At 45.8% G+C, this 25949-nt stretch overlaps 2 protein-coding genes across 10 annotated transcripts in view; both read right to left on the reverse strand.

The window, feature by feature from the left end:
• The window catches only part of PPFIA4 (PPFI scaffold protein A4), a 52771-nt gene extending 42871 nt beyond the window's left edge, over nucleotides 1-9900 (reverse strand). For all 9 annotated transcript variants that reach the window (XR_001881410.1, XR_001881408.1, XR_001881407.1 and 6 more), the window contains exon 1: nucleotides 9743-9900. The gene's annotated coding sequence lies outside the window, so the exon portion shown is untranslated. The remainder of the gene's footprint in view (nucleotides 1-9742) is intronic.
• A 3860-nt stretch (nucleotides 9901-13760) lies between these two features.
• Nucleotides 13761-19719, reverse strand: TMEM183A (transmembrane protein 183A). The gene is given in 5 exon segments (XM_017851541.1): nucleotides 13761-13789; nucleotides 13792-14002; nucleotides 14005-14439; nucleotides 14442-14803; nucleotides 19566-19719. Coding segments are annotated over 5 exon segments (1191 nt in total).
• Between the last annotated feature and the right edge of the window lie 6230 nt (nucleotides 19720-25949).

Consider the following 25949-nt stretch of genomic DNA (forward strand, 5'->3'; position numbering starts at 1 on the left):
TCCCAGCGGGGCTCAGAAGTGCAAGCAGGCATGTGGGCATGCACACACACATGCACTGAGACAGAAACACGGAGACCTAGAACAGATACACACGTGGCCACAAACACACTCCCATGCATAGAAACTGGACACAAACTCTGGTCAAGGGGATCCTTCCCCAAGCCAGACAGCCACTGCGGAGGGCAGGGTCCCAGAAGGCTACAGAAGTAAAAAGTAGAAGCTTGGTCTGCCCTCTCCTTTCCCCAATACTGCTGCTCCCAGGGCAGCCTACTTGCACCTCCCTGCCCCTCAGAGCAGCTGTTGAGTGGAGAGGAGGGGCTGCTGCCCCAGTCTGTCCAGAGCTGCTGTCTCCCTGAGGCTGATAACAGCCGTTCCCCCAATTCTCCCACCCACCATGCCCAGGCCCCTCCACCCTGAATGCTCCAGCCCTGAGACTGAAAGGCCATATAGCCCCAGCCTACCTCCCCAAGTTCATCCACATCCAGGCACACTGCCCCCCCATCTCCCCCTCTCCACACACACCAAGATGCCATGAGAGGCCAAAAGAGAAGACTAGGCTGGGGAAGTGGCTCCTTGTGGCAAAGACTAACTTTGGAGAAGACTGTAGTGTGCCAGGAAGGAGTTTAGGTACCCCAGGAATGACCCCAGCCCAGCAGATCCCCAGGCAGCCTGCAGCGTAGCATAAAGGAAGAAGCCCAGAGCAGGGACTCAGGAGACTAGGGTACAGTCCTGCCACAGACCAGCTGGGTGACCTCAGGCTTGTTACCACCTACTGAGGCTTTGGCTATAAGACAAAACCCACAACCCTGGTTTTGCCTACCTTAGAGGGATGAGATCATGGCTGGGCAGTAAATGAAGAGTAGAAAGCACCCTGTGATTGCATGGAAGTGTGAATTACCTTAGTGCTGGCCACCTGTGGGTGGGGTTTTTAAAGCTTCTTAAAGGAAAGGGGCTGCAGAAGTTCTCAGGAAGGCAGAACAGAACCTCAGGCTGCCCACTGTGAGGTACTGGCTATCTGGTCCAACCTGGCCTCCCCAAATCCTCCTGGTCATTTTAGCAACTGAGAGGCTGGCTTTGGTTGCTTCTCTTCTCACTAGCCCTTTCCTGGCCTCTCTCTAAACCAGGTGCCAGGGAGCAACTCCACCTCCCCTGGCCAAACGGCATCATGTAGAGCTGGTCTGGAGATAGCCCAGAGAGGACTGCCAGGCAGATGCCCCTGAGATAACTGTCCAAGACCTCCTGCCCCTGTCCTGTCTGCTACACAGGCACAGTGAGCAGAAGGGGGCCCCAGGACAGCCACGTGGGGCATCTGGCTCCTTCCGGCTCCTTCTGGCTCCAGGGCCATCTTTAAATAGCGCAATTATCATCTCGGCCTAACAGAAGCCTCCTCAACTCCCGCACAATTTCTAAGTAACACTCACAGGTCCTGATTCAGAGGCGAAAGCTGCCAGTCCCCAAAGCAAGCATTTGCAAGGGGCTTCGCCAGGGAGGAGTGTGGGCAGGCTGTGAAACAGCAGAAGAGGGCTCAAGAGTGAGTGGGTGTGAGTGTCCGTGTGGGGAGTGGGGATTGGACAAAAGTAGGCCTTGGGCCTTTAGAAACACAGAAGAGGCAACTTGGGGGCCTCTTTGGCATCCCAAAAGTCACCCCCACCTTTTCCTAACACACAGGAGGGATGGGCACTTGGGTCTGTTGCTCTGGCTGGCCCCACACACAGGCCTGGCTCCCTCCTGCCTACCAGATGGCAGGCCCGGCCACGGAGAGAGCTGCACAAGGGCAAGGCTGCCAGCCCCTGCGGAGACCACAGCCCGGGGCAAGGCTGCTAGGAGTGTCTGAGGGGCTATTCAGCTCGGCAAAAATGGAGCCTCCAGGTGGCAGCTACCAGGGAAAAGGGGAGGGTCAGACACCTGTCCGACTGGAGGTCGGGGGAGGATCTGAGGAAATGGGGAGGGCGGGGGTCTTCCAGAAAAATAACAGTCGCCAGAGCTGCTATGAGTCACTCACATTTACCATGTGCCCAGCACTGTGCTTCCAAGTGGTATGAACTATTTTAATCCTCATAATTATTTGCAAGGAAGATGTAATTTTTCTTCCCATTTCACAGAAGTGAGAACTGAGATGCAATGTCATGTAACCAAGTCTACGCAGCTAGTGAAATGAAGAACCAGGATTCAATTCGTCTGTCTCATGCCAAAGAAGGGTAGAAGAAGGAGGAAGAGAGAGGGTAAAGACAACCCCTTCAGACTGCATGTCTCCTCCAACAAACCTTCCCCACCCTCATCAGGGTGATGGCAGCTGGAGGACAGCTCCCGTTGGCCTTCCCTGTCCCTCTCCTCCTCCAGCCTGGGGGAAGGCCTCCGCAGAGCGGCCAAGATGGTCATGAGGCCATGGGTGACTGAAAGGTGCCCCTGGAAGGCCCCGTCCTCCATGCACCCAAATCTCTGCTCTCAGCCCCAAGCTGGTTCCACACCAAGTTGTAGGCAGCTTCCCTGAGTTCCCCCCCACTGCCCCCCACTCCCATAGGCACTGCAGAAACAGACACTCTGGGGAGCCCTCATCCTTGGGACTCTCAGACATTCTCCCCGCCGTGGGCCTGCAGCCCAGCTGCCCATGCCTCAGGCTGCCCAGAAGCTTCTCCTTCTTCCCTGTCCAGCTCTGTACCCCCAGAAGTCTGGCCCTCATTCATCCTCTCCTCCAGAAATCCAGCCCCACCTCCTCTCCTGCTGCTCCCTAGCCCTTCCCTAGCCCTGCTCACTGAGGCCTGTTCCCAGGGCCCACCTATAGCTCCTGTTCATCCAGCTCCTCACTGGCCTGCCTCTCATCTCCCTTTCCATGTTGGTTTAGTGAGCTTAGATCACCCTGCTAAGCTCATCTCAAACACCACTTCCTCCATGGAGTCTCTTCTGATCCCTCCAATGTGTGAGATCTGCCTTCCGTTGAGCCAGCGCTGCCCTCTAGTTATACCTCTGTTCGTGGGACTTCTCTTACTTTACATCATCTCATCTGTAGACCCATCTCTGAGTACTCTAACACAGGGCCCTAACACACATGGAACTGACCATTCCCAGCGAAAAAACTCTCAGAAGAGCCCTACTTAAGAGTTTCCACTGCTAGCCACAGATCACTTCAAAAGCATCCAGTTCTCTGGGCCCCTGACACGACTAGTAGTGAGACTTTACCCCTCTGTGCTTCACGTTCCCAAGTCTGGAAAATGAACATTGTAACACACAATACACTCTAGTGCTCTCACAGGTTGTCAAAGAGGTAACAGACATGAAACAGTTCTGAGAAGTATAAAATGCCGCCCAAGCACAGGTTAGCACCAGCTTCTGAATACACTCAGCCTCCTAATGCCAGGCTCATTCAGGGGACATGGAAGGAAGCATCTGTTCAGACAGGCTCCCCTGGGCCCGAGTCTGTGAAGCCCAGCTCTCCAGCTGCTCCCCAGGAGTTAGATATGGGCCACTTCTTCCCAAGACATGGCCTATCACTTGAGTGAGCACAGAACTTACTGTCTAAACCAGGACCCTCTTGGTTTAGAGGGTCATAGTTTAGACAGTAAACCACTGTTAACAATCACACCAGAACACAGGCTTCACCTGGCCATATGGTCACCCTTGCCATTGCCACCCTAGGAGGACTAATGTCAAAATTAATGGGGAAGGCCGGGCATGGTGGCTCATGCCTCTAATCCCAGCACTTTGGGAGGATGAGGTGAGAGATTGCTTGAGCCCAGGAGTTCAAGACCAGCCTAGGCAACGTGGTGAGACATCCTCTCTACAAAAAAAAAAAAAATTAGCTGGGCACAGCGGCATGCATCTGTAGTCCCAGCTACTCAGGAGGCTGAAGTGGGAGGATCACTTAAGCCTAGGAGATGGAGGCTGCAGTAAGCCAAGATCACACTGCTTACTCCAGCCTGGGTGACAGAGTAAGACCCTATTTCAAAAACAACAACAAAAAAAAAACAGCGGGTAAGGGAGAACCACAAGCCTCTGAGCTCCCACCCACAAATAGTTCCTCTTCTGAAATACCCAAAATTATAGACATCACACCTACCTCTTTAACTTAAGACTGGGGTTTGCAAGCTAAGCTTTATGACAAAGTACCTTTAGGGGCAGTCCAGGGCCAAAAGGAGGGTGAAGAGGTGTGACAAATTCAAAAGACTCTATATTCCCTTTTCTTACTTTAATCCCATCAACTCCAAATCTGTCCGTTTTATGGGACATCTGATTAAGGTTTCAATCGTATAAAAGGATTCCAAGTCCATGAAGAGGTTAGAAAATCCCTAGTTTAAATATTGTCTACAGAAGGCCCCTGCTTAAAATAAAAAAAAAAAAAAAAAACGTTCTCAGAAAGGCTGTACATCAGTGCAACAATGACAACCCTGGGAATGCTACACAAGTAACACCAGGAGCCAACCAACTATTTTCCACACTCCAAATGTCTAATAGAGATCATATAGTTACCAAGCCAAAATACGAGTCTGCACCACCGAACACAGACACAGCCTTTGCTAAACTTACATCATTAAGTACATTCCCAGAGAAAACTCTAGGCATCTTCTGCTAATCAGAGCCATTAATCAACACAAATGTCCTCAAATAATGTTTGCAGAAGAAGAAACAAAGTAATAAGCATAGCAAATTTGGAGAATAAAAATATTTCAAAACTAGGGATCCATGTGGGACAAATATTAAACACGGTCCTCAAAGTCACTGCATTCGTAGAACAACCCATCAGATTAGGGAGCCATCGCAGAGCAGAGAAGAGGACGGTCCAGAGTGCTAATAGGCACCAGGTGTAAAAAGTCCAGAGTACAGAACTGCAGGGAGGAACGCAGGCATCATACAAAATGTGCATTTGTACGTAGTCACAGAAGTGGAGGGCAGTATGAAAAGAGAATGGGGGGGGTGTCATGTGTCTTCATGCAACAGAATGTGTGTGTCATCGTGAGAACTCATGGTATATATGTATGGCCATGAAAAAGGAAGAGAAGCCAGCACAGTAGTAGTTCATACCTCGGGCATAAGCCCCGGACGCAGTAGCACTTTGGAAGGCCAAGGCAGGGAGATTGCTTAAGCTCAGGACTTTGAAACCAGCCTGGGCAACATGGCAAAACCCCATCTCTACTGAAAATACGAAAACTAGCTGGGCATAGTGGCATGCACCTGTAGTCCCAGCTAATAGGGAGGCTGAGGTGGGAGGATCACTTGAACACAGGAGGCTGAGGTTGCAGTGAGCCATGATCATGCCACTGCACTCCAGTGTGGGCAATAGGGAGAGAGAAAGGGGAAAAATGGGCAAGAGAGAGAGAGGGTATGTTGTGTGTAGTGTCTGTGTAATAAAGTATGGTCCATAAGTAACGGTGTCCCTGAGGCATAACATGTGAGAGCAAGTAGGTGTTATAGATCCATGACAATAGTTAGAATATGTGTGGTCCATAAGTACATCAGGCTCATGACTGCATAAATTGTGGTCATGAGAACACATGTGGTGGGACACATGCCATGACAGTAAATGTGTAGTCATACATGGCACAAGCATCTGGGATTTATAACATCACACATGCTCACAGGAGCACATGGGGGCTGTGAGAGCTTGTGCCAGTATGTGTGTGTGATCATGAAAGTGTATTGGTGGTCATGAGACAGTGTAAGTCCATGTGTGGCCTTGAACCTGTGTGAGAAGGTATGAGCGAGAGAGGAGGGAGGGATGGGGTGATACTGAAAGAATGAAAGCTCCACTAGCTCCAGGTGCTCTGCACCAAAGTGGGACCAAAAATTTGGGGCGCTCCACCACTAGCCTAGTTTGAGCTGAAGTCATGGAACTGGGGCCACCCCAACTTTCTACCTACCCCCACCCATCGGGGATGCACTGCACCATCTCCCAAGCCCAGGCCTCCATGTCCATGAGATTGCTGGGGTCGCCCCGCTGCATGTCCTAAAATGCTCACTCCTCACGGAACAGCTCAGACAAAGCTCCAGGCCCGACCCCACTCCCCAGGGCTCTAGTCCCAGCAGCGCTCCTCTAGGCCAAAGGAGAGCCATCTTCTGAAGAAGCTGCCGAGGCCCTCTCCCATCCAGCCTCACCCCACAGCTGGACTCAGAAGGGCTCTTGGAGGTCACAAAGGCCACCTCCTACCCTGTGTGGGAGTTCCTTTCACAACATCCCTGGCAGCCCAGTCTTGACCTGATTATCCTTCAGGAACAAAGAGCTCACTATCAAATGAGGAAGGCTTCATCGTTCTAAGGAAGCTTTTTCTTCCATTGAATGGAAAACCCATCTCTCTTTGAAATGACAGTTATCTATCTGAAGACAGTGGCCATGAAGGCACATCAAGTAGATATCTAACTTATGAGCATTCAACTCTAACAGCTGGGTGAAATAAGCAATAAAGGCCTCTAAAATCAAATCGGCTATGTCATCTGACACTTTACTACAAAATCATATTGTGCATATGTACTCTTTGTAAAATCACTGTACAGTAGTATATACAGTATATATTTACATAATATAAAATATATACCATACTATACATTCATATTACTGTTCAGGGTTATAAACCCATATGCCATGCTTTATGAGAGACTGGGGAGTTTTCACTTCATCTACTGCCCACAGCATCTAATGCCCCCACAGGGATGTAACACCAGTGTCCTGGGTCCCCAGAGGTTTCGCTGCTCCAGGTTAAATATCTCCAGTGGCAAGGAGGCCCTGCTTCATGGAACTCGGGATCAGAAGACAGACCTCTTCAATTCAATCCAACAATCACTTACTGAGTGATTTCCATGCATCCGATACTGTTACGAAAGCAAAAGACATGTAAGACAGAAAGTCCACAGGCTACTTGAGAGAACACAGATACACATGTAATCACTGGACAGCAGTACAGAGAAGCACGTGACCAAACACTCACTCTCTGGCACAGTCAGGGGGTCAGTGCTGAACACCACTTGGAGTTTGACCAACTGAATTAACTGGTGGCAGCTTCTCCTCCAGCTCTCTCAAAACGAAGCAGCCCTAGCCAAGGCCTCTCAATCACCAAGTGAAAGGCAGGTGGCTACTACATGCTAGAGCTGACTTCACCTCGGGGGACGGAGATACCTGAAGGAGGCCCTGAGGTTGCAGCACCCGAGCCTCTCTGAAAGCAGAGCAATGAGCTGGGCAGCAATCGTGCTTCTTATGCCAGCAGCCAGGCAACAAGCGGGGAGGCCTCAGGCTCAGCCCAGCCCTGGAGTCTCCTGCCATCCTCACTTAGAGCTCCTTCCCCCACTGCTGTTTACCCCACCAACCCTGTCCCTGTGACATTCTCAGTTGCCTCAGGCCCCTCCCAGTACAGCAAATGCAGAGGGTCCCCTAGAAGCAGCCCCTTCCACAGTACATCAAGGACCATGGTCCCTCTGAATCCTCCACTCTGCTGGCCACCCGAAGTGCCACGCTCCTGTGAGCCAGCACCGTATGCCCTCCAGAGCTAATTATAGGTCAGTGAGCTACCAGGCCAGAGGGGGACAGATGGTGACTTCATGTGGCTGCAATACACACTTGTCCCTCCCTCTGACCCCACTCCCTCCCCTCCATTTCTCTCAATTCCCTACGTGGGACCCAGACTTTGAGGCAGTTTTCACTCCCTCAATCCTCCCTGCTCCTCACCATTCCTCCTCTCCAACACAAGCACAAGCACACTCACGCGTGTGCACACACATGCACGTGCGCACACACACGCACACACACCCCTCCATACCACTCAATTGCCATGCCTTGTTTCTACAGCAACTCACCTATGGAGTCAACACAGTAGGGCCTAAAGCCCAGGGGAGAATGTCCTTGGCATTCGAAGGCCTCGGCTAACTGCCCGTCTCTTAAAACGGTGCCCCCTTAGCACCCAGCTCCTCGGCCCTGCTGAGCCTTCATCCCCACCTCATCACCACCACAGCCTGACTACTCATTCTCTTGCCTAGCTCTAGCTCTGCCATCCTCGGAGGTTCCATGAGGAATTACAAGCCATCCCTGACAACTCTTTCCAACTCTAAGACTCCAGCAATCAACTCAGAGACGAGACCCAGGAGCCTGGCTGCCTGCCATGCCCTGCCCCTCCAGCCCTCCTTTACAGCCCAGCAGCCAGACCTCATGCACTGCACAGTTCTGACATCATGACATGCTCAGCAGCACAAACCCCAACCCCACTGGATGAGAATTCCCTTCCACGCCCTCCTCCCCCACACTCTTCCATCTTCCAGAGATGGCGTCTCCCACGACACAGAGTGTCTAGGACATTCTTGGCCCCCAATAACCATTTTGTCATTCATTATCTCCTTACTTTGAGCTACCATTTATCCCAGGAAGCCTCCTCAAACCTCAGGACAAAATCTGAGAAAATAACCAAGGAAAATCATTCAAGCTGCCCTTTTGCTTAGGCAGCTTCCCTGGGACTACCTGGCCAGTTAATAGTGGTAGGGGGTGTGTAGGCTGCAGTCTAGTTCAGACAGCTGCTTGAAAGTACGTGGACACAGTTCTTTCTTTTTCTAATCCAACAGCAATGTAACAGAATGGGGGTGGGGGGTGAGGGAGGTGTTAACAGAATACCTACTATGTGTGCCTACTATATGTACGTTTCAGCTGCTCCGTGGCTGTAAATTCAGAAGACCTAGCACCGAGCACAGTATCCGGCAGATAGTAGGTGTCCAATAAATGTTTGCTGGATGTTGAACAAAGTACTAGGTACCAGATCCAACAACTCTGGAAAGGACTATGGGAAATCCCCGGAACCTGGCTCCTGGAGAGGACCCTTAAGCGCACACCAGGAGGGGATCTCCCTGCTAAGCAAAGGCTCCTTAACCACTTGCTCTCCACACAGAACGGCCTCAACTCTCCCGCTCCTCTGATGGAAACTACCAGCACACCTCTCCTCAAAGGTGACATCAGCGCCTAGTGGCACCTTGTCCTGGATCCCTCCTCCTCCTCAAAGAAAACCACCTACACCATGTCTCCAAGTCCTCCAACCCGACCTCTCTCTTCCCTCCCACCATCAAAACCTCAAAATCTGTGCTAGAAAACATCCCTACTGCGTGGACGTAAGCCAGCACCCCACTCCCACCCTCCCAGTTCAGGCACCTCTATTCCAGCCCTCTTTTCCTGTTGCACCCACCCCTGTCCCCACCCCCACCAGGCCTCGGGTTGGCCACTCCTTCCACCCCACCGCCCCGGCACTGCGGAGATGGGGGCATCTCTGGCACAGACTGAGGCTGGCAGTTCGAGGAATGGAGAGCTAGCAACAGGAACAGGGGTGCTATGAGGAACGCGGGAAGGATTAAGACCCCCGCAAAGAGTGAAGACCTCAGCTCCTCAGAAGCGCGTCCCCAAAGGAGTGGGGTTAGCCTCGGAGCCGAGAGGCGCTTTTTCTGACTCTCCTGGAGGGGAAATGGGGGCGCAGTCTGCTCCGTTCCCACCGGGAGACTCGCCAACTCGGTCCCCTCCCCCGAAGCCGATGGAGCAGAGGGCGCACCCCACGCCCTCCCCGCAGATCGGGCATCGCCCCCATCCTCACCCCAAGGGCACAGGGCACCGCAAAGGCTGGCGAGGGGCGGCCGGGGGAGCCGTACCGACGCCTGCCGGAGACAGCACATGGGGAGTCAAAAAGGGCTGTTTCCCGAGGCACGATAGATGAGACCCCTCCCCAAACTGTCGAGGGGAGTTGGAGGTGGGGAAAAGACGCATCCTACCCCAGTCCAAGCTCTGGGCGCTCACCTGCCTGCAAATGCCGAAGACCAGGCAGCTAGGCTCGGAGGCAGCAGGGAGCCGCCCCCGACCGGTGCAGACCCACACGTCCTAGAACCCAGCCGGCGCCGAGGTAACTGCAACCTCCGCCGCCCGAGCGCCCGGCCGCGAAGCCCCGCCCCCTTCCTCCGTGGACAACCCCCCCGGGCTCCGCCCCCTAGGCGGGGCCGGGCTGCCGCGCCCGAGGCCACGCCTCCCGCCCCCAAGCGCCTCCGGTCCCGGCACGTGACGAGAGCGCCGCTTTGAGGCTGCGCGCCATCTTGGTTCAGCCTCAGAGGTGGCGAAGTGCCAGGGTTTTACTCTGCGGGAGGAGGGTCTCACGTCACAGAAGTGCTGCCAACATTCTGCCCCTGCCCCTCCCTCTGAACTCGCCCCTGTTCCGAGTCTAACAGCCTGTTCCCTAAATTGGCCTTAGTCTCAGCCTTGTAATTGTTGTCAATAGTTTGCCACCTTTCACACTTGCTCTCTCCTTCCCATTACTTGCTTTTCCTTTGATCGCACTCATTTTTTAAGTGGGGAAACTTGATATCCAGATACTACATCTGTAGTACGCACTTCAGTGAATTGTGTCGCTTGCCTTCAGGCACCTGGCTGTTCGAACACTGTTACTACAAAATGGTTTGTCTATTACATATACATAGTATGAAAACAAGTCTCAAATGCCAGAATTACTGACTGACAAATTTTAGCTAAGCCTCTCCATTTTCCTGAATTGCTCCCTTACCCTGCCCCCTGTGGCTATTAATGCATCTTTTCCATCTGCTTTGTGAAGTTTCATCACAGTGTGCCTACTCAATCCTTTACCAATACCCAGTAAGCACCACTAAAAGTGTGAACAATTTTTATATACATGCAATGTGTTCACGTGTATGTATTTATAGATATATACACAGCATGTTCTATATCAGCAGCAAATGCCATAGCTGAGATCAATGACACATACAACCTTCTCTCATTTAACTTCCACCCTATATATTCACCATTTGGCATAATTTCCTTGCGTCTCTTTGAAGACAGGGAAATCTGGGTAATTCTGATCCGAGGGGTGGTAAGTGAAGCTAAATTGGTGACTCTTGAACAACACGGCCTTCAACTGCATAGGGCCACTTACATACAGATTTTCTTCCTTCCCCGCCACCCCTGAGACAGCAAGACTACCCCTCCTCTTCTTACTCATCAGCCTGCTCACATGATGACCCACTTAATGAACAGTAAAGATATTTTATCTTCTTTATGATTTTCTTAATAACATTTTTTCTCTAGCTTATTTTATTGTAATAAGGTATATACTACATATACAAAATACACATTAATCAACTGTTTGTGTTATCAATAAGGCTTCCAGTCAACAGCAGGCTATTGAGTTTTGGGGCAGTCAAAAGTTACAGTAGATTTTCAACTGTGTGAGAGGGTCTGCATCCATAACTCTCACAGTGTTCAAGGGTCAATTTATGTTGCTTGACTGACAGAGCAAAATCCCAGTATATATTTATATATATGTTATATATATGTGATATATATGTTATATATTTATATATATGTTATATATATAAGTTATATATATGTTATATATATATGTAAGTTATATATATATATATATGTTAAGTTATAAAGCTGTTTTTAACCTGTAGTCCATAAAGTTCCAATTCTTCTTCGGGTGGTCTGGGGTCCTCACCAAAAGGAAATCCCTGAGACACTTCACGTCCTGTCACTAACAGCATGCATCATGCTAGAAACAGCAACTCAGTCAATGCAGAGGCAGGCTGAAGCCAAGATACACTGATAACACATTTTACCAAGTGTTTGTCAATATTATGCTGAGAGAAGAGAGCTGAGGCAGTATCTAATACTGTATCTGTCACTGTACCATGGAATTTGACACAAAAAACTCAGAGCTGAGTCAGAATACAATTATTAAGCCAAATTTATTTCACCCCCTTTTTAAAGGTACTCCTAAGCGGGGAACAATGCACCAAGACACTCCTGCTCCATGGCATCTTTAGTTCAGGCAACCAGGCAGGGACTGTGCTTCTCTCCTCCTGCCTCAAAGAGGCAACTTTTCATTGTAGAGATTTGCAAAGTGCTCATTGTCCTTAGGGTTTTTGTCTGTTATCACTTAAATGCCCAAATTCTGTTTTTGACTGACCCAGGCTCACTCTTGTATTACCACCCTCAACGTGGGATAAGGTTAGCTGTTAGGAGCAAAATTAAGCAGATGCTTTCTAAGAATATTCCTGGGGAAGATGGTAAGGAAAAAAAAAAAAAGCGAATTTAGCAGTTTGCCTCAAAGATTCTCCTCCACAAGATTTTCATTTTTAAAGAATATTGTCTTAATGCCCACCTCCTGGCAATATCCAGGTAATATCCAGCTCACTGGTTAATTTTGGATGATGGAGGATGGGAGGAGAGACAAGCAACAAGGTTTTCCTCTTAGCAAAACAGAAAAATGTTTGTGATCCTCTTCTCAGAGTACACCTGAACAACAGGAGTCATCTGAACAGGAGGACATAAGCATTTCTGCATGAAGACCAGGCTTCTGTAGGCACACAGGATGACGGCAGAAGCAGCACAGTACAGGGCAGAGCAAAGTCGCTAAGTGCTTATAGTTCAAGAGGCTGGTTTCAACATGCAATGCATTTTGTTAATGACATTTTAGCATAATAAATGCCTTTCTAACAGTTCAATGAAAGTGTCACTATCCTTCCTAAAATAGCTTTCTTGGTTTTACATTTCACTTAGAAATACATATTTAAAAGATCATTTCATCAATCTTCTATACTTTTTCGGCTGATTAGAATAAGGTATACCACAATCAACTTTCCACTTACCCTTTTACTTTTTTTATCTATGTACACTCTGCCTACTCCCTTTTACCACCATCTACCACAAGAAAAATGAGACTCATCTTTTAAAATTGTGGTATAACAAAAAGACCTGGGTCAGAATCCTGGCTCTGCCTTTACTGGTGTTATAGGTATAATCACTAATTCCGCTTTCTCAACCATAAAATGGGAATAATACCACCTACCTTGCAAGACTGTGAGAAGTAGAGATACTATGTAAAGTTCCTAGTATAGTACCAAGGGTATAAAGTCATCATCACCACTATTAACCTCATGCAAGAAATACCTAAAATCCAAAACTGGCAAAAGAAAATGTATGCAATAAATATCACAAATTATTTTTTAAAAAAGATACACAAGTCAATCTGGTAAGATTCTGAAAACCCTGTCACCTGCTTTATTTCTGGAGAAGGGTAAAGGGAGAAGGGAAAATATTCTCTTGAATTTGAGGGGCAGCTAAACTGGAAGCAACAATTTCAGGCCTCTAAGTTTCCTCTGATCCATAAGGGAATGCTGAAACTTCCTTGTTTGGAGATTCAAAGAGTTTAATTTTTCCCTAGAGCAAGATCAACAATTTTCACTGGGATGAAATAATAAAGAACAAACTCAATAGCACCAAATGGGGCTTTAACACAGAAAACAGGGCCATTCTTTTAAAATGCAAATTTTTACATTAAAATATGTTTATATATCACAGTAGGTATTCTTCCTCTTTTTTTTTTTTTCATTATACTTTAAGTTCTAGGGTACATGTGCATAACGTGCAGGTTTGTTACATATGTACACTTGTGCCATGTTGGTGTGCTGCACCCATCAACTCATCAGCACCCATCAATTCGTCATTTATATCAGGTATACCTCCCAATGCAATCCCTCCCCCCTCCCGGTATTCTTCCTCTTGATTCAACATTTCTCCCTTCCCTAACAGGAGCCCTGGAACCTGAAGAGCATGTACATTACTAACCAGACATACAATCCAGCCGCCCTGTCCAAATTGGAATCTGATTGCTAATGGACTAGACTCGGGGCTGCCCCAAGGGATGGGCAGCAGGAACTATGCTCTCAGGGAGAATGGGTACTGAGGATGTCACCAGTCAAAGAGCCGAACGCTGTGCACTGGGTCCAGGATGACTTGCACATCCTGCTCACTGTGCATTTTCTGACCACCATGGACGGGGAATCTTGGAACACCAGTCTCACTCGATGATGCCACATGTCCGTGCTCATACTGATAGTAAACAGAGTAAATATCATCCCCATGACAATCGGAATACAGATGAAACTGAGGGTGATGACCTGCAGTAGGCAGCAGTGCTGGTCTGGATTGGTATGAACATCTTCCTACTGAACGGGAGGCTGCAATCCTCCTGTACACTTGCTCTTTAACCTAGGGGACTGTTTTTTGAACTTGAAGTTAAATTCCCACATTGGTTCCTGTCTGTTCCCAACAATCTTTCTGCATCAGAAAAATAAGCATTTGGAATTCTTTAATGCGCTGGGGGTGCTTTCGGGAATGGCTGGATTCTTGGAGATTCGAGCAGCAAATGGCTCATACATATGGTACAGAGATTGGCTCACACAAGCCCGGAGACAGTGCAGCTTCTCCATTGACTCTGGTCGCAGACGCAAAGGCAGGGAAGCATCCAGCGGGTAGTGCCTTCGGTACAAGCTGGTCCAAAAAGTAGCAGTGCAAGTGACAGTCCAGGCATTCTTACAAATCAGGGAAAAATGCACAATGTCCTCAGGACGGATATAGGAGGCCAGCAACAGCCAAATATCCATGGGATACTCTTCTCCTCCAGCCCCGTCCACTTCTTCTTTGTGCGTCTATTCCTTTTCTTTTCTCCGGAGACAGTTCTCTCATGGATGCTTTCCTCCTAGGCATCCATCTCATCACTGCTGTCGATGATGTCACAGGGCTCACCAGCCCCAGAAAGCGCTTCCTCTGCAGGAACCTGAGAGGCTTCCAAGCCACAAAGAGATTTTACTTCCTGCTGAACAGCGTTGGTTACGGTTTTCTTGACTCGTCCAGACCTCACGACAGCCAGATCCGACTTGGCGTAATCCGCCACGGTCACTCGGCCAGAGCAGGCGTCGTGGGCCCGGAACTTGAGTCGCTTTCCTCTCTTGGGCACGGCGACCGTATTGGGGCGAGGCCTGCCTAGCAGGCCGGTTCCCCGGGCCGTGTCTTTGGCCGGAGAGCCGGTCAGGGGAGCCGCAGGTCAGCTCCGCCCGGCTCTGCTGCCATCCCACACCCGAGATGAATTCTTTCTAAGGTGCTACCGTGGTCATTGGGGCTGTTTACACATATTGCAGTTCATCTCCCTTTGGAAACATAACAGGTTTGGACTCTTCTCTCCTTTTGAAATTATGCTTGGCCATGGGACTTGCTTTGGCCAGTGAAATATGAATAAAGTGCCATGTCACTTCTGGCTCAAAACTTTAGGAGCCAGTGCACAATTTGCACATTTCCCTATTTCGTGCCTGTATGATGATGACAGTGTGAATTGAGATGGAGCTTCTGCCAGCCTGGGGCCCAAGAGACCCGGATGACCTTGGCTCCTCGGTGAACCCACAATGGGAGGTAGCATGAGTAAGAAATAAATCTTATTGCATCACTGAAATTCAGGGCTGGTTGTCACTGAAGCATAATTGAGATTATCCTGACTGATATGATTCCATGTATTTTTGTATAACAATATGGCGAAGAATTAATCAATGTCCTTCCACTTCAGGAAAATGCATAAATGGATATGAGGACTGTGTGACTCTGAGACAAAGGGAAAACATATATCTTCATAGTCAATGATTTTTCAATTTGAAACTAATATTGTAGTGCTCGCTTCAGCACCACACATACTAAAGTTGGAATGACACAGAGAAGATTAGCATGGTCCCTGCGCAAGGATGACACACAAATTTGTGAAGCATTCCATATTTTTTTAAAAAAGAAAATAATATTGTAATGTGTTTCTACAAGTGAAGAAAGGAAAGTATATGATTCATAGGAATAAAGTAAATCATGAGTTTGTGAAAATGGCACCAAAAATTCAGAAAGAAAGGGAAAAGTCAACTCTGAGACTCCAAGCTGATTTGCTCCCTTTTTGTTCTGTGTCCTTCTACTGTTGTTACCCAGACAACACTGCATGCAATGTGGCGGAACAGGTGCAACCTTGCACTGCTGTGATAAGAGAAGGTATTTAGAAGTGTTACACAAGACATGTTATGACAATCCAGCTTCTGCCAATGAATGGAGCATTTTGTGTTTGGATTCCGAAGAAGAAGTTACTCTTCTTGTCAAAGGAAAGAAACTAAATTATCCTTCCCAAGGCCACACCTAGGCAGAAACACATACAGGATACAGAAGGTCAGGTAGAACCACAATGGCAGGGAAACAGAGGCTCAACAAAGAGATGACATTTTGCCAATCATAATATTTATGGACAGCATAGGGATTAAGGATCCCAAAGAAATGACTACTCGGAACAAGTCAGCTTAAGATTTGGGGCCAGAATCCAAACAGAATCTACAGAACTTGTACAATGCAAGGAGGAAAATACCAAATGTCTAAGCAATCTTACCTTAAAAAATAATAACAGAACTCTCTCCCGAATAGTATTCTTTGTTGGTATACATACTTGATGTCACTTATGTAGAAGAAAATTAAATAGCAAATAAATTGTAGCAGAATTACAGTTAGAAATAAGTAATAGACTTAGGTTAGAAATTTTAAAAATCAGCAAATACAAATTTTACGTTTGGGAAAATTATTGGAAAAAAAATCTGTGTTCAGATTTTAAACTTTGGTTTCAAAGTCATTTTAATGAGAACATTAAAAGGGAATTTTACTTTTCAAAAACAGGAGTATTGGATTACTTATTTACCAAATTTTATATAATCATAGAACATCTATTAGGCGGTACAATTGAGTGCAAAGGAAAAGGAATTATAGCTCTACTTCTGCTGGAGAATACAATAAAGAAATAAGAAAGTATGTTCACTTTCTTCTCCTATACATATGTTAGTAAAATATGGCTATTATCTACAGGTCTTGGGAAATGATTTTGAAGGTACGTCTTAATAGCTAATATTTATTGAGAATCTACCATATGGCAATTTACATGGGTTACCTTCATCTTCACAAAAACCTGATCAAGTCAGCTGTGGTAGACCCAATTAATGGTGGTCCCCAGTTAATAACATCTTCCAGTATTATACCCTCTCCCACATTGACCGTGGGCCTGGCCATCTGATTTGCTTTGTCCTATGGGACAATAGCAAGCATGATACAAGTAGAGGCTGAATATGTGCTTGAACATTGGATCTGTCTTCTCAAGATCTAGTTGTTGCCTTGTAAAAAGTTCAGACTAAATTACTAAATCATGAGAGGTCACCTGGAGAGAGGCTCTGGAGAGTGAGAAGCCATCTTGGACATTCCAGCCCCAACCAAGCTCTCAGCTGATTATTGTTGAATAAGAGACCCAAGCAAAGCCAGCAGAACCACCCAGCTAAACCGCAACACACAGAATAAATTTAATGTAATAAATCATTAGACCAGGTACGGTGGCTCACGCCTGTAATCCCAACGCTTTGGGAGGCCAAAGTGGGTGGATTACTTGAGGCTAGGAGTTCGATACCAGCCTGGGCAACATGGTGAACCCCATCTCTCTAAAAGAAAACCTCAAAAATTAGCTGGGCATGGTGGTATGCACCTGTAGTCCCAGCTACTCAGGAGACTGAGGTGGGAGGATGGCTTGAGCCCAGGAGATGGAGGTTACAGTGAGCCAAGGTTGTGCCACTGCACTCCAGCCTGGGCAATGAAGTGAGACACTGTCTTAAAAATAAATAAATAAATGATAAAAGTAATAGGTCATTTTGGTTTTAAGCCACTATACTTTGGTGTGGTTCGTTAAATAGCAATAGATAACTGAAATATGAGTAATATAATTTATAATTGATGTATATGCTAATTGTGAACCAGAGAGGTTAAATACATAATCAAAGTCTTATAAAAAGATTGTAATTCTGGGCTGGGCACGGTGGCTCACGCCTGTGATCCCAGAACTTTGGGAGGCCGAGGCAGGCGGATCACGAGGTCAGGAGTTTGAGACCAGCCTGGCCAATATGGTAAAATCCCGTCTCTACTAAAAATACAAAAAAATTAGCTGGGCATGGTGGCACGCACCTGTAGTCCTAGCTACATGGCAGGCTGAGGCAGGAGAATCGCTTGAATCCAGGAGGCGGAGGTTGCAGTGAGCTGAGATTATATCACTGACTCCAGCCTGGGCGACAGAGTGAAACTCTGTCTCAAAAAAGAAAGAAAGAAGGAAAGAAAAAGATTGTAATTCCAAATGTACCACACAAAATCCCATGTTCTTTTCACTACACTTTCCTAAACTCCAGGTTTATACATCCAAACTGCTTATTTGACATGTCTCATTGGTTCTCTAATAGGCATTTCAAACATAACAGGCCCTAAACCAAACTCTTGAGTCCTTCTTTCCAAATTTGCTCTTCTCTCTGGGTTCCCTACCTCAGTAAATAGCACCAGTACCCATCTAGTCGCTCAGGAAAAAAAACAAAAAACAAAAAACAAAAAAAACCTAGGCCGGGCACGGTGGCTCACACCTGTAATCTCAGCACAGTTTGGGAGGCCAAGGTGGGTGGATCACTTGAGGCCAGGAGTTTGAGACCAGCCTGGCCAATATGGTGAAACCCCATCTCTACTAAAAATACAAAAATTAGCTGGGCATGGTGGCGTGTGCCTGTAATCCCAGCTACTTGGAAGGCTGAGGCATCAGAATCACTTGAACCTGGGAGGAGGAGGCAATAAGCCAAGATCACGCCACTGCACTCCAGCCTGGGCAACAGAGTGAGACTCCGACTCAAAAAACAAAAACAAAAAAAGCCCTGGAATTATCATTGACTTATCTCTTTTACTCACACCCCGTCAACCAATCTACCAGGAAGTCCTGTCAACAATAAGCTCAAATACTCCTCTGAGTCTTATCGCTACTATTCGTTCCCTTCTCCTCAACCACCCTAGTTCAAGCCATGATCATGCCTGACTTGAACTACCACAATAGCATACGGGGAAAAAAAGGGGCGGGGAAATGGCACTACAGAGAGCGTAGAGGGTAAAGGGACAATAGAAAAACTACTTTCTGATTCAACAGTTCTTGTTGTCACTGCCATCCCCAGCACCAGCCCAAACTGAGGGACGTTCTACAAAGTACCTTGGCAGTACTCTTCAAATGGTGGCTATCTTCAGAGAAATGAGGCTGGAATCTGGCAGAACGAGGGGAATGTTTTCTATCTTTACTTCTCTGCCACACTTTACTCATTTCTAGAAAAGCATAGTGGATGGGTGTTTGTGCATCTCATGTCCTATAATCAATCAGAAAATAAGGTGCTACATGTGATTTTGGGGAGATTACAACTGGAGGAGACTAAGGTCTTGAGCAAGCTTGATCCCTTCCTCTGTACACCAAAATGCTGCTTTGTATTTTGGTGGTTTACTCCTCAAGAGAGAAGATCTGGGCAGGAGAAGGTTAATTGAGTAAGTAAACCATGACTTCCAACAGAGAGTGTTCAAAAAAAAAAAAAAAAAAAAGCCACCAGGATGTGTTAGCCCAATAAATAATTCACTGGACTGCCTATTCACAGACTAATAGAAAAATATTACAGAATACCTACATGTCAATCAGTCTGCAGTTAGTCAAATAAACAGTCTATGCAGATGTCACCTGTAAAACCCAGATTTATACATTAGTTGTATGTTTTACCCAGGCAAAAACATAATATCTAGTAACTTTACTTCAAAAACTATTAAAATCTCATGCCCTTGAAAAGGTTACCTGACATCTTGTAGGCCAGATCCAGGGTTGAATGGACATGTCCCCTGCCACTGAGCTTACAATAGCCAAACATTCAAATGACACTTTAGTTACATTTGCTGCCCTTACAGAGAAACACTGAGAGTTGTGATCCTTCTGGGCCTTCTGGAATTCTGCTGACTTGAGGGGGCACAGCTGCAGCAGTGAATGCAAAGGTAAAATGTGGATTTTCAAATGCCCCAAATCCAGCTCCATCAGAAACTCCCATTTTTACTCAAATAATTTCTTAATTATTTGATATACTGAAAAAGATGAAAATGGTGAGTCCTACTATCCCAGGAATTGTGCTTTATATGGCCTTTTTTCTACTTAATCTTCACAACAACTTTGTGAGGCAGCTATTATTATTATTCTATTTTTAGATAAAACATCTAGAATATGATAAAACTGAGAGCAATCAAAAAGCATCATTGGTAATATGACAAATTGACACCATGTCATGCCTGATAGGAGGCAAAATAAGGAATCAAATCACTTCCGTGATATTTTTACTAAAAGTGCTTAAACTGAACTCAATCACCACCAGACCAACCCGAATTGAGGGAAATTCTAAAAAATACCTTGTCAGTACTCTTCAAATGCATCAAGGGCATGAAAGACAAAGACAGACTGAGAATCTGTTGCAAATCAAGGGAGACAAACAAGACAAGACAAACTAAATGCAACACATAAATTTGGGCTGGATCTTGGACCAGAAAAAAAAGTAAATTAGTGAGACAATTGGTGAACTTGAGAACTGTAGGTCGGGTAATAGTATTTCATCAATGTTAACTTTCTGATTTTGATCATTTCACTGTGGCATGAAAAATGTTAACATTTGGGGAGACTCTAAGAAGGATAATCAGAAATTTTTTCTTACTTTTTGTGTAAGTAAAAAATTATTTCAAAATTAAAATTTGAAAAGTGGGGAAGAAAAGAAAGTAAAAGAAAAAAACACTAAATGCAGCATCCCAGTAGGGAATCTGGAGAGACAGAGAAGGCGGTACTGTATTTGGGGTGGCAATGAATCTCTTCGGACAGCCCCAAACCATTTGGGGTTTGTCCTTGGAGTGGTTTATCCAGAAGATCAATTTCTGAAGTGTAAAATTCTTGTGACTGACAGGCTGTTGGCGTCGGAAGAGAATGTAGAGGTACTCTGAGGGCTCTCATCTTGCAGAAATGTGATCTGAAGCTCAGAAAGGCATGAGGATGATGGGTCCAAGGTCACACAGCTAAAGAGCCAAGATAAGAACCTAGCTGTTCTGGGTCATGGAATACTATTTCTGTGCCACCATTCATTTCTGAAAGCGGACACCTCCCTGCTCAAGCCCATAATCCACGGTGTAGGGGCTTTATCCATTCGCCATGTGATTCTACCCACCTGCTAGAGATTTGCTTCTGGAAGCAGATAGTCATTCACTTATTCACTCATTCAACAAATATTTATTGAGTGCCTCCCAATGCCAGGCATTACTTGAATGGTAAATGATACAGCAACTATCAAAAACAAAGTTCTCAAATTCTAGTGGACAGACCAAAGTACTGATCCAGTGTCCACCATTAGTGACCTGCAAGGCCTTGGGCACATTTCTTTACCTCTCTAAGCCTCAGTTTGCTCTTCTGTAACACAGAGAAGATGGAATTACTCAAGGATTATTCTGAATATTAAGTAAGATACTGTATCTAGCCTTTTAGCAGAATTGTCTGGCATGTAAGTACTCAGTAAATATTAAGTATTACTGTTATGTGTTTTTCTCTCCAACCTGGAACTCTGTCAGTTACACTAGCTTGAGGAGATAGCTGGGTGCACTCAGAAATTCTATAGTATATTTCTAAATGCATTGAAAACTCACATTTAAGAAGGTGAGTTTTTCCAACAGAGTAATTTTCCATTTCCCACTCCATTTCTTTGTTATTTTCAAAGGTAGATAAACAATAAAAAGAAAGGGCAAGAAAGGCCAACTGAGAAAATTGGTGCGGAGCGAAGAATTCAAATGGGAATTGTAATATGTGGAATATCTAATAGGTTTTATCTAGATTTAAATGAGACAGTTCTTGGAGGCTAGTTGCATCTAGCCTCTTCATAGGCATAATTTGAATGACACTTTAGCCAACCCATGATTATTTCCACAAATGGAAGGAATAATAGATTACCCGACATACAACAAGATAAGCAGAACCTGCTAGTACTGCTTGGAGCAAGCTTCTGGTGCCTTCCTTACTGCTATATCCTAAGAATATGACCATTAATTCCTCTCTGCCATGTTGCTTGTCGCTTGTCTCCCCAGGGTCAGGTCTTTCCAGATATCTACTTTCTTCCCTTCCCCTGACTACCCCTAGCACCAGCAAAGGGCCTTAAACATAGAAAATGTTAAAGAAATATATGTTGGCTGAGTATGGTGGCTCACACCCATAATCCCAGCACTTTGGGAGGCCGAGGTGGATGTATCACTTGAGACCAGGAGTTTGAGACCAGTGTGGCAAACATGGTGAAACTCTACAAAACATTACAAAAATTAGCCAGGTGTGGTGGCATGCATCTATAGTCCCAGCAACTTGGGAAGCTGAGGCATGAGAATCACTTGAACCCAGGAAGAAGAGGTTGCAGTGAGCCGAGATCTTACCACTGCACTCCAGCCTGAGCGACAAAGCGAGACTCTGTCTCAAAAAAACTAAAATAAAAATAAATAAATAAATGTATGTTGGCCCAGTGTGTGATGACTTATGCCTGTAATCCCAGGAGTTTAGGAGGCTGAGGCATGAGGATCACTTGAGGCCAGGAGGTCCAGACCAGCCTGGGCAACATGACCCTACAAAAAATTAGAAATACACTGTATATACTAAAGTCCAATGATAATCAGAAATACCAATAATGGTATCGGAAATAAAGTTCAATGGTAGTGAGAGACTCCTCAATCCATTCAAAATTCTATCTCTCTACTTGCAGATGTTGGGACTGAAGTGAACAGAGAGTACTTTGGTTTTGCATCCTTTCTATGCAACAATTTTCAGCGAGAGGTAGAAAAATTTAAGGGTTACATTTCATATTCTCCAGTCACAAACTCTTTAGAGGAATGATGCTCAATAAATCCAATCAGTAGATCTATCTGGGAGAAGAATTAATGGGTCACATACAATGTATATATCTTCAAATTCCTTGATAAGCAGAGATGGACCCGTATTTTTTCAGTGTCCCTAGTGATTCTATGGGACAGCCAGGATTAAGAATCAATGCTGCAGATATTTACATGGTCAAATACCCAGCCTAGTATTTGCCAGTCCCAGTTTCAAAGTCCCAGAGGATAGAGTTGTGTGGCTCAGTTGGGTGAGGTATCTACTGCAATCCCAGTTAAGTTGGCCCAACAGGCAGGATCACATAGTGTAGTGCAAACAGGTTGACTTGGGGTCTCATTCCTGTGGCTGAGGCAGTTCTTACAGAAAAATGGGGAGAAGAGTGTTATGGTAGGTTGGACAGACACCTAGATATGTGACTTGACAGATATATGGAGTTCTTACTACTTGTCCCAAAACAATTTAAGACAGCTTGCAAAGACACAAGCAATGCAGGATTTTAAAAAATCCATCAAATTAAGAGACCTATGGAAAATAGAAGACATTGTAGGAGGAATCAGGTGAAAAACAGGTAAGATGACTGTCCCAAGTTATGCCCTGAAGGCCAGCACACTCTACTAGAAGTGCATCCCAAATTTGTATGTGAGTTTCCTTGTAGCAAACATGAAAATTGAAAACCAGCTACCCAATTCCCAGTATTCATAAGATAACATACCAGTCCCCAGGAGAAGGACAGCTTTCCCTGAAGAGAAAAGGGTGAAGGTGAAGGAGCTGAAGAAGGTGACTTTTCAGTCACCGGAGAAGAATTTATCTTCTTCAGCTTAGTGCGCCCTAGCTTTGATCTTCTTGCAGGAAATAGGGCAATGAATTGTCACAACTTCCCTTGCCCAGGCCTGCAGCCCAAGGCCAAGTGCAGAGGGCAGGGTGCAACCTGAGCTTGGTGTGGAGTGCCTGTAACACTGACGAAATAGAGAACAACTTCAGCCAAGACTTCATTTTCTTTTCTGAGGAGAAATCTCCTACTTAAAATTTCCCTCAAGCCTGCTTCTCCTCCACTCCAACCACAACCCCAACCCTACCACAAACTTTCTGGTGTCAAAGTTGGGTTGTTTACTTACACAAGACTCTAGCACTTAACTAGATGGAAACCACATTAGGGTTGATTCTGTTTAGAAGAGCTTTGAGGAAGTTTGAAGTTCTCTATGTGACTGACATCAGTCAGTTCACAGAGGAAAGATGAGCATTTATGAGATGGGGATGTGAGATGAAAAGGAAGTGAGAAAAGGAAATGAGGCTTGACAGCCAGGGCGCTGCCATTTTGAGTTCACTTTCCAGAAACTTACCCTACTGTTTATCCTCCACCTAAATCTGTCTTCCAAACAGACTTGAGTTCGATCTCATTTTATTTAATCAGGAAATTTTCTATTTTCCTATATTGAGTAGGGTCAACATATCAGAGAAATGAACAAACAAAAACCAGCTGTGGCAAAGAATGTCTGTTGTGTTGGCAAACAACGTGAACGTGGAGATGATTCAGCCATGGGCCATTTGGAGATTGTTAAAACAGCTGCGCATGCCTGGGTTCCACTTCAGCGGTGCATCCAGACACAGACTCCTAATCCAGTGCTCTTCTTTCTCCTTCAGCACTCTATTGGGTCCATTAAGCAAGTACTGAGCCATCTCAGGGCACAGAGTAAAAGGCCATGACATTCAAAGGGGCATGGGCCTTAGAATCAAACAGGTCTGGGTTCCAAATCTGCTCTGTTCAGTAACTCAACCTCTCTCAGGCTGTTTTAGTACCTCTGAAACGAAGTAGTAATGCCTCCTATTGAGGTTAGAGATAATGTAAATATTAGCAAGAATGCCAGGTATTAGAAATAATACAGCACATAAATTAGAACCTGGAAGGTAAATAGGAGGAGTTCTATAACTGAAAGTAGTTATTCACTTCACCTGCTCATCAATCTACTTATTATTTTTATTGCTTTTTCCTGTTCTTTGCTAGTTCTGAATATAAGCTACTCAGTCAGGTTGGGCAGAAAGAATGGAGTAGCAATGAGAGATTTCGTGGTGGCTCACGCCTGTAATCCCAGCACTTTGGGAGGCTGAGGCAGGTGGATCACCTGAGATCGAGAGTTTGAGACCAGCCTGACCAATATGGAGAAACCTCGTCTCTACTTTAAAAAAAGTACAAAATTAGCTGGTCATGGTGGCACATGCCTGTAATCCCAGCTACTCCGGCGGCTGAGGCAGAAGAATCACTTGAACCTGGGAGGCGGAGGTTGTGGTGAGCCGAGATAGCGCCATTGCATTCCAGCCTGGGCAACAAGAGCTAAACCCGTCTCAAAAAAAAAAAAAAAAAAAGCATCAGCTTCCTTCAGAAAGCCCCAGTTCCAGAGGAATATTCCTCATCTCTAGGAAAGTGAACACAAGGGTTCATAGTTCAGGATTCCGCAATGGTTTTGGTGGTAGGAGCAATGGGAAGTGGGAAGTAAGCTGGTTTTGCTCAGTAAGGAGAAGCTGTCACTGCAGCCTCACTGTGGACGTTTGTCTTGTAGCCCGTGCGTTGGCTCTTAGGTGTCAATTTGTCCATCTGCCTTCATCATCCTGCTGCAGAGCTCTGGTCAAATACCTGTCTTCTACAAATAACAGTCCTCTGCTCTCCAGTCTCTGGAAACAAAGGATTCTAAAGCTATGCATCTTTGTATTCCTGAAATGTGCCCATGTGACCTTTTTAGGATGCTTTTAATCCCTTGCTTATAACATCAATTTCTTTCTGATTATCAAAGTTATATGTATTCATTTAAAAATCTGGAAAATATATAAAACTCAAGGAAGAAAAGAGCAATTCCTGCCAACTGCCCCACCTAGAGTTATGAGGCCTGCTGACATCTCCCTGGCCTTTTCTGTAGCTAACGTACATACATTCTTTCCATCCTTCCCCCACCAAATCGAATCCCATGATGTATACTGTGGTATGTGCTTTCTTCACACAACAGTATATTATAAACTTCCCCCCCCCATGCAATTAAATAATTTCTTTTTATTCTTCTTTTAGTCTCTTTACTTCCTTAGAATCATCATGAGAACATGAAAGCAAGTCGGGAAACCTGGGTCCCAGCTGGTGAAGTGACACTGGGCAACTTATTCAGTCTTCACCTGGATAATCTACAAACCCCATCCCAGTCTCAAAGGTTTATGATTCCAAGCATGGCAGTAATCTTTTTTGAGAAAACAAATGGACTCTGGATTTAAAAGACAGACCCTCTGTGAAGCTCAGGTTTGCTCAATCTATGTAAGAGGAAAAATTGATGACCATCAGTGATCTTCCACAAACGCCAGACCTTATTCAGGAAGGGAAGAAAAAGTGCTTAAAATTCTCCAATG

Source organism: Rhinopithecus bieti, unplaced genomic scaffold (assembly GCF_001698545.2).
Source record: "Rhinopithecus bieti isolate Rb0 unplaced genomic scaffold, ASM169854v2 scaffold_33903, whole genome shotgun sequence".
Lineage (NCBI taxonomy): Eukaryota > Metazoa > Chordata > Mammalia > Primates > Cercopithecidae > Rhinopithecus > Rhinopithecus bieti.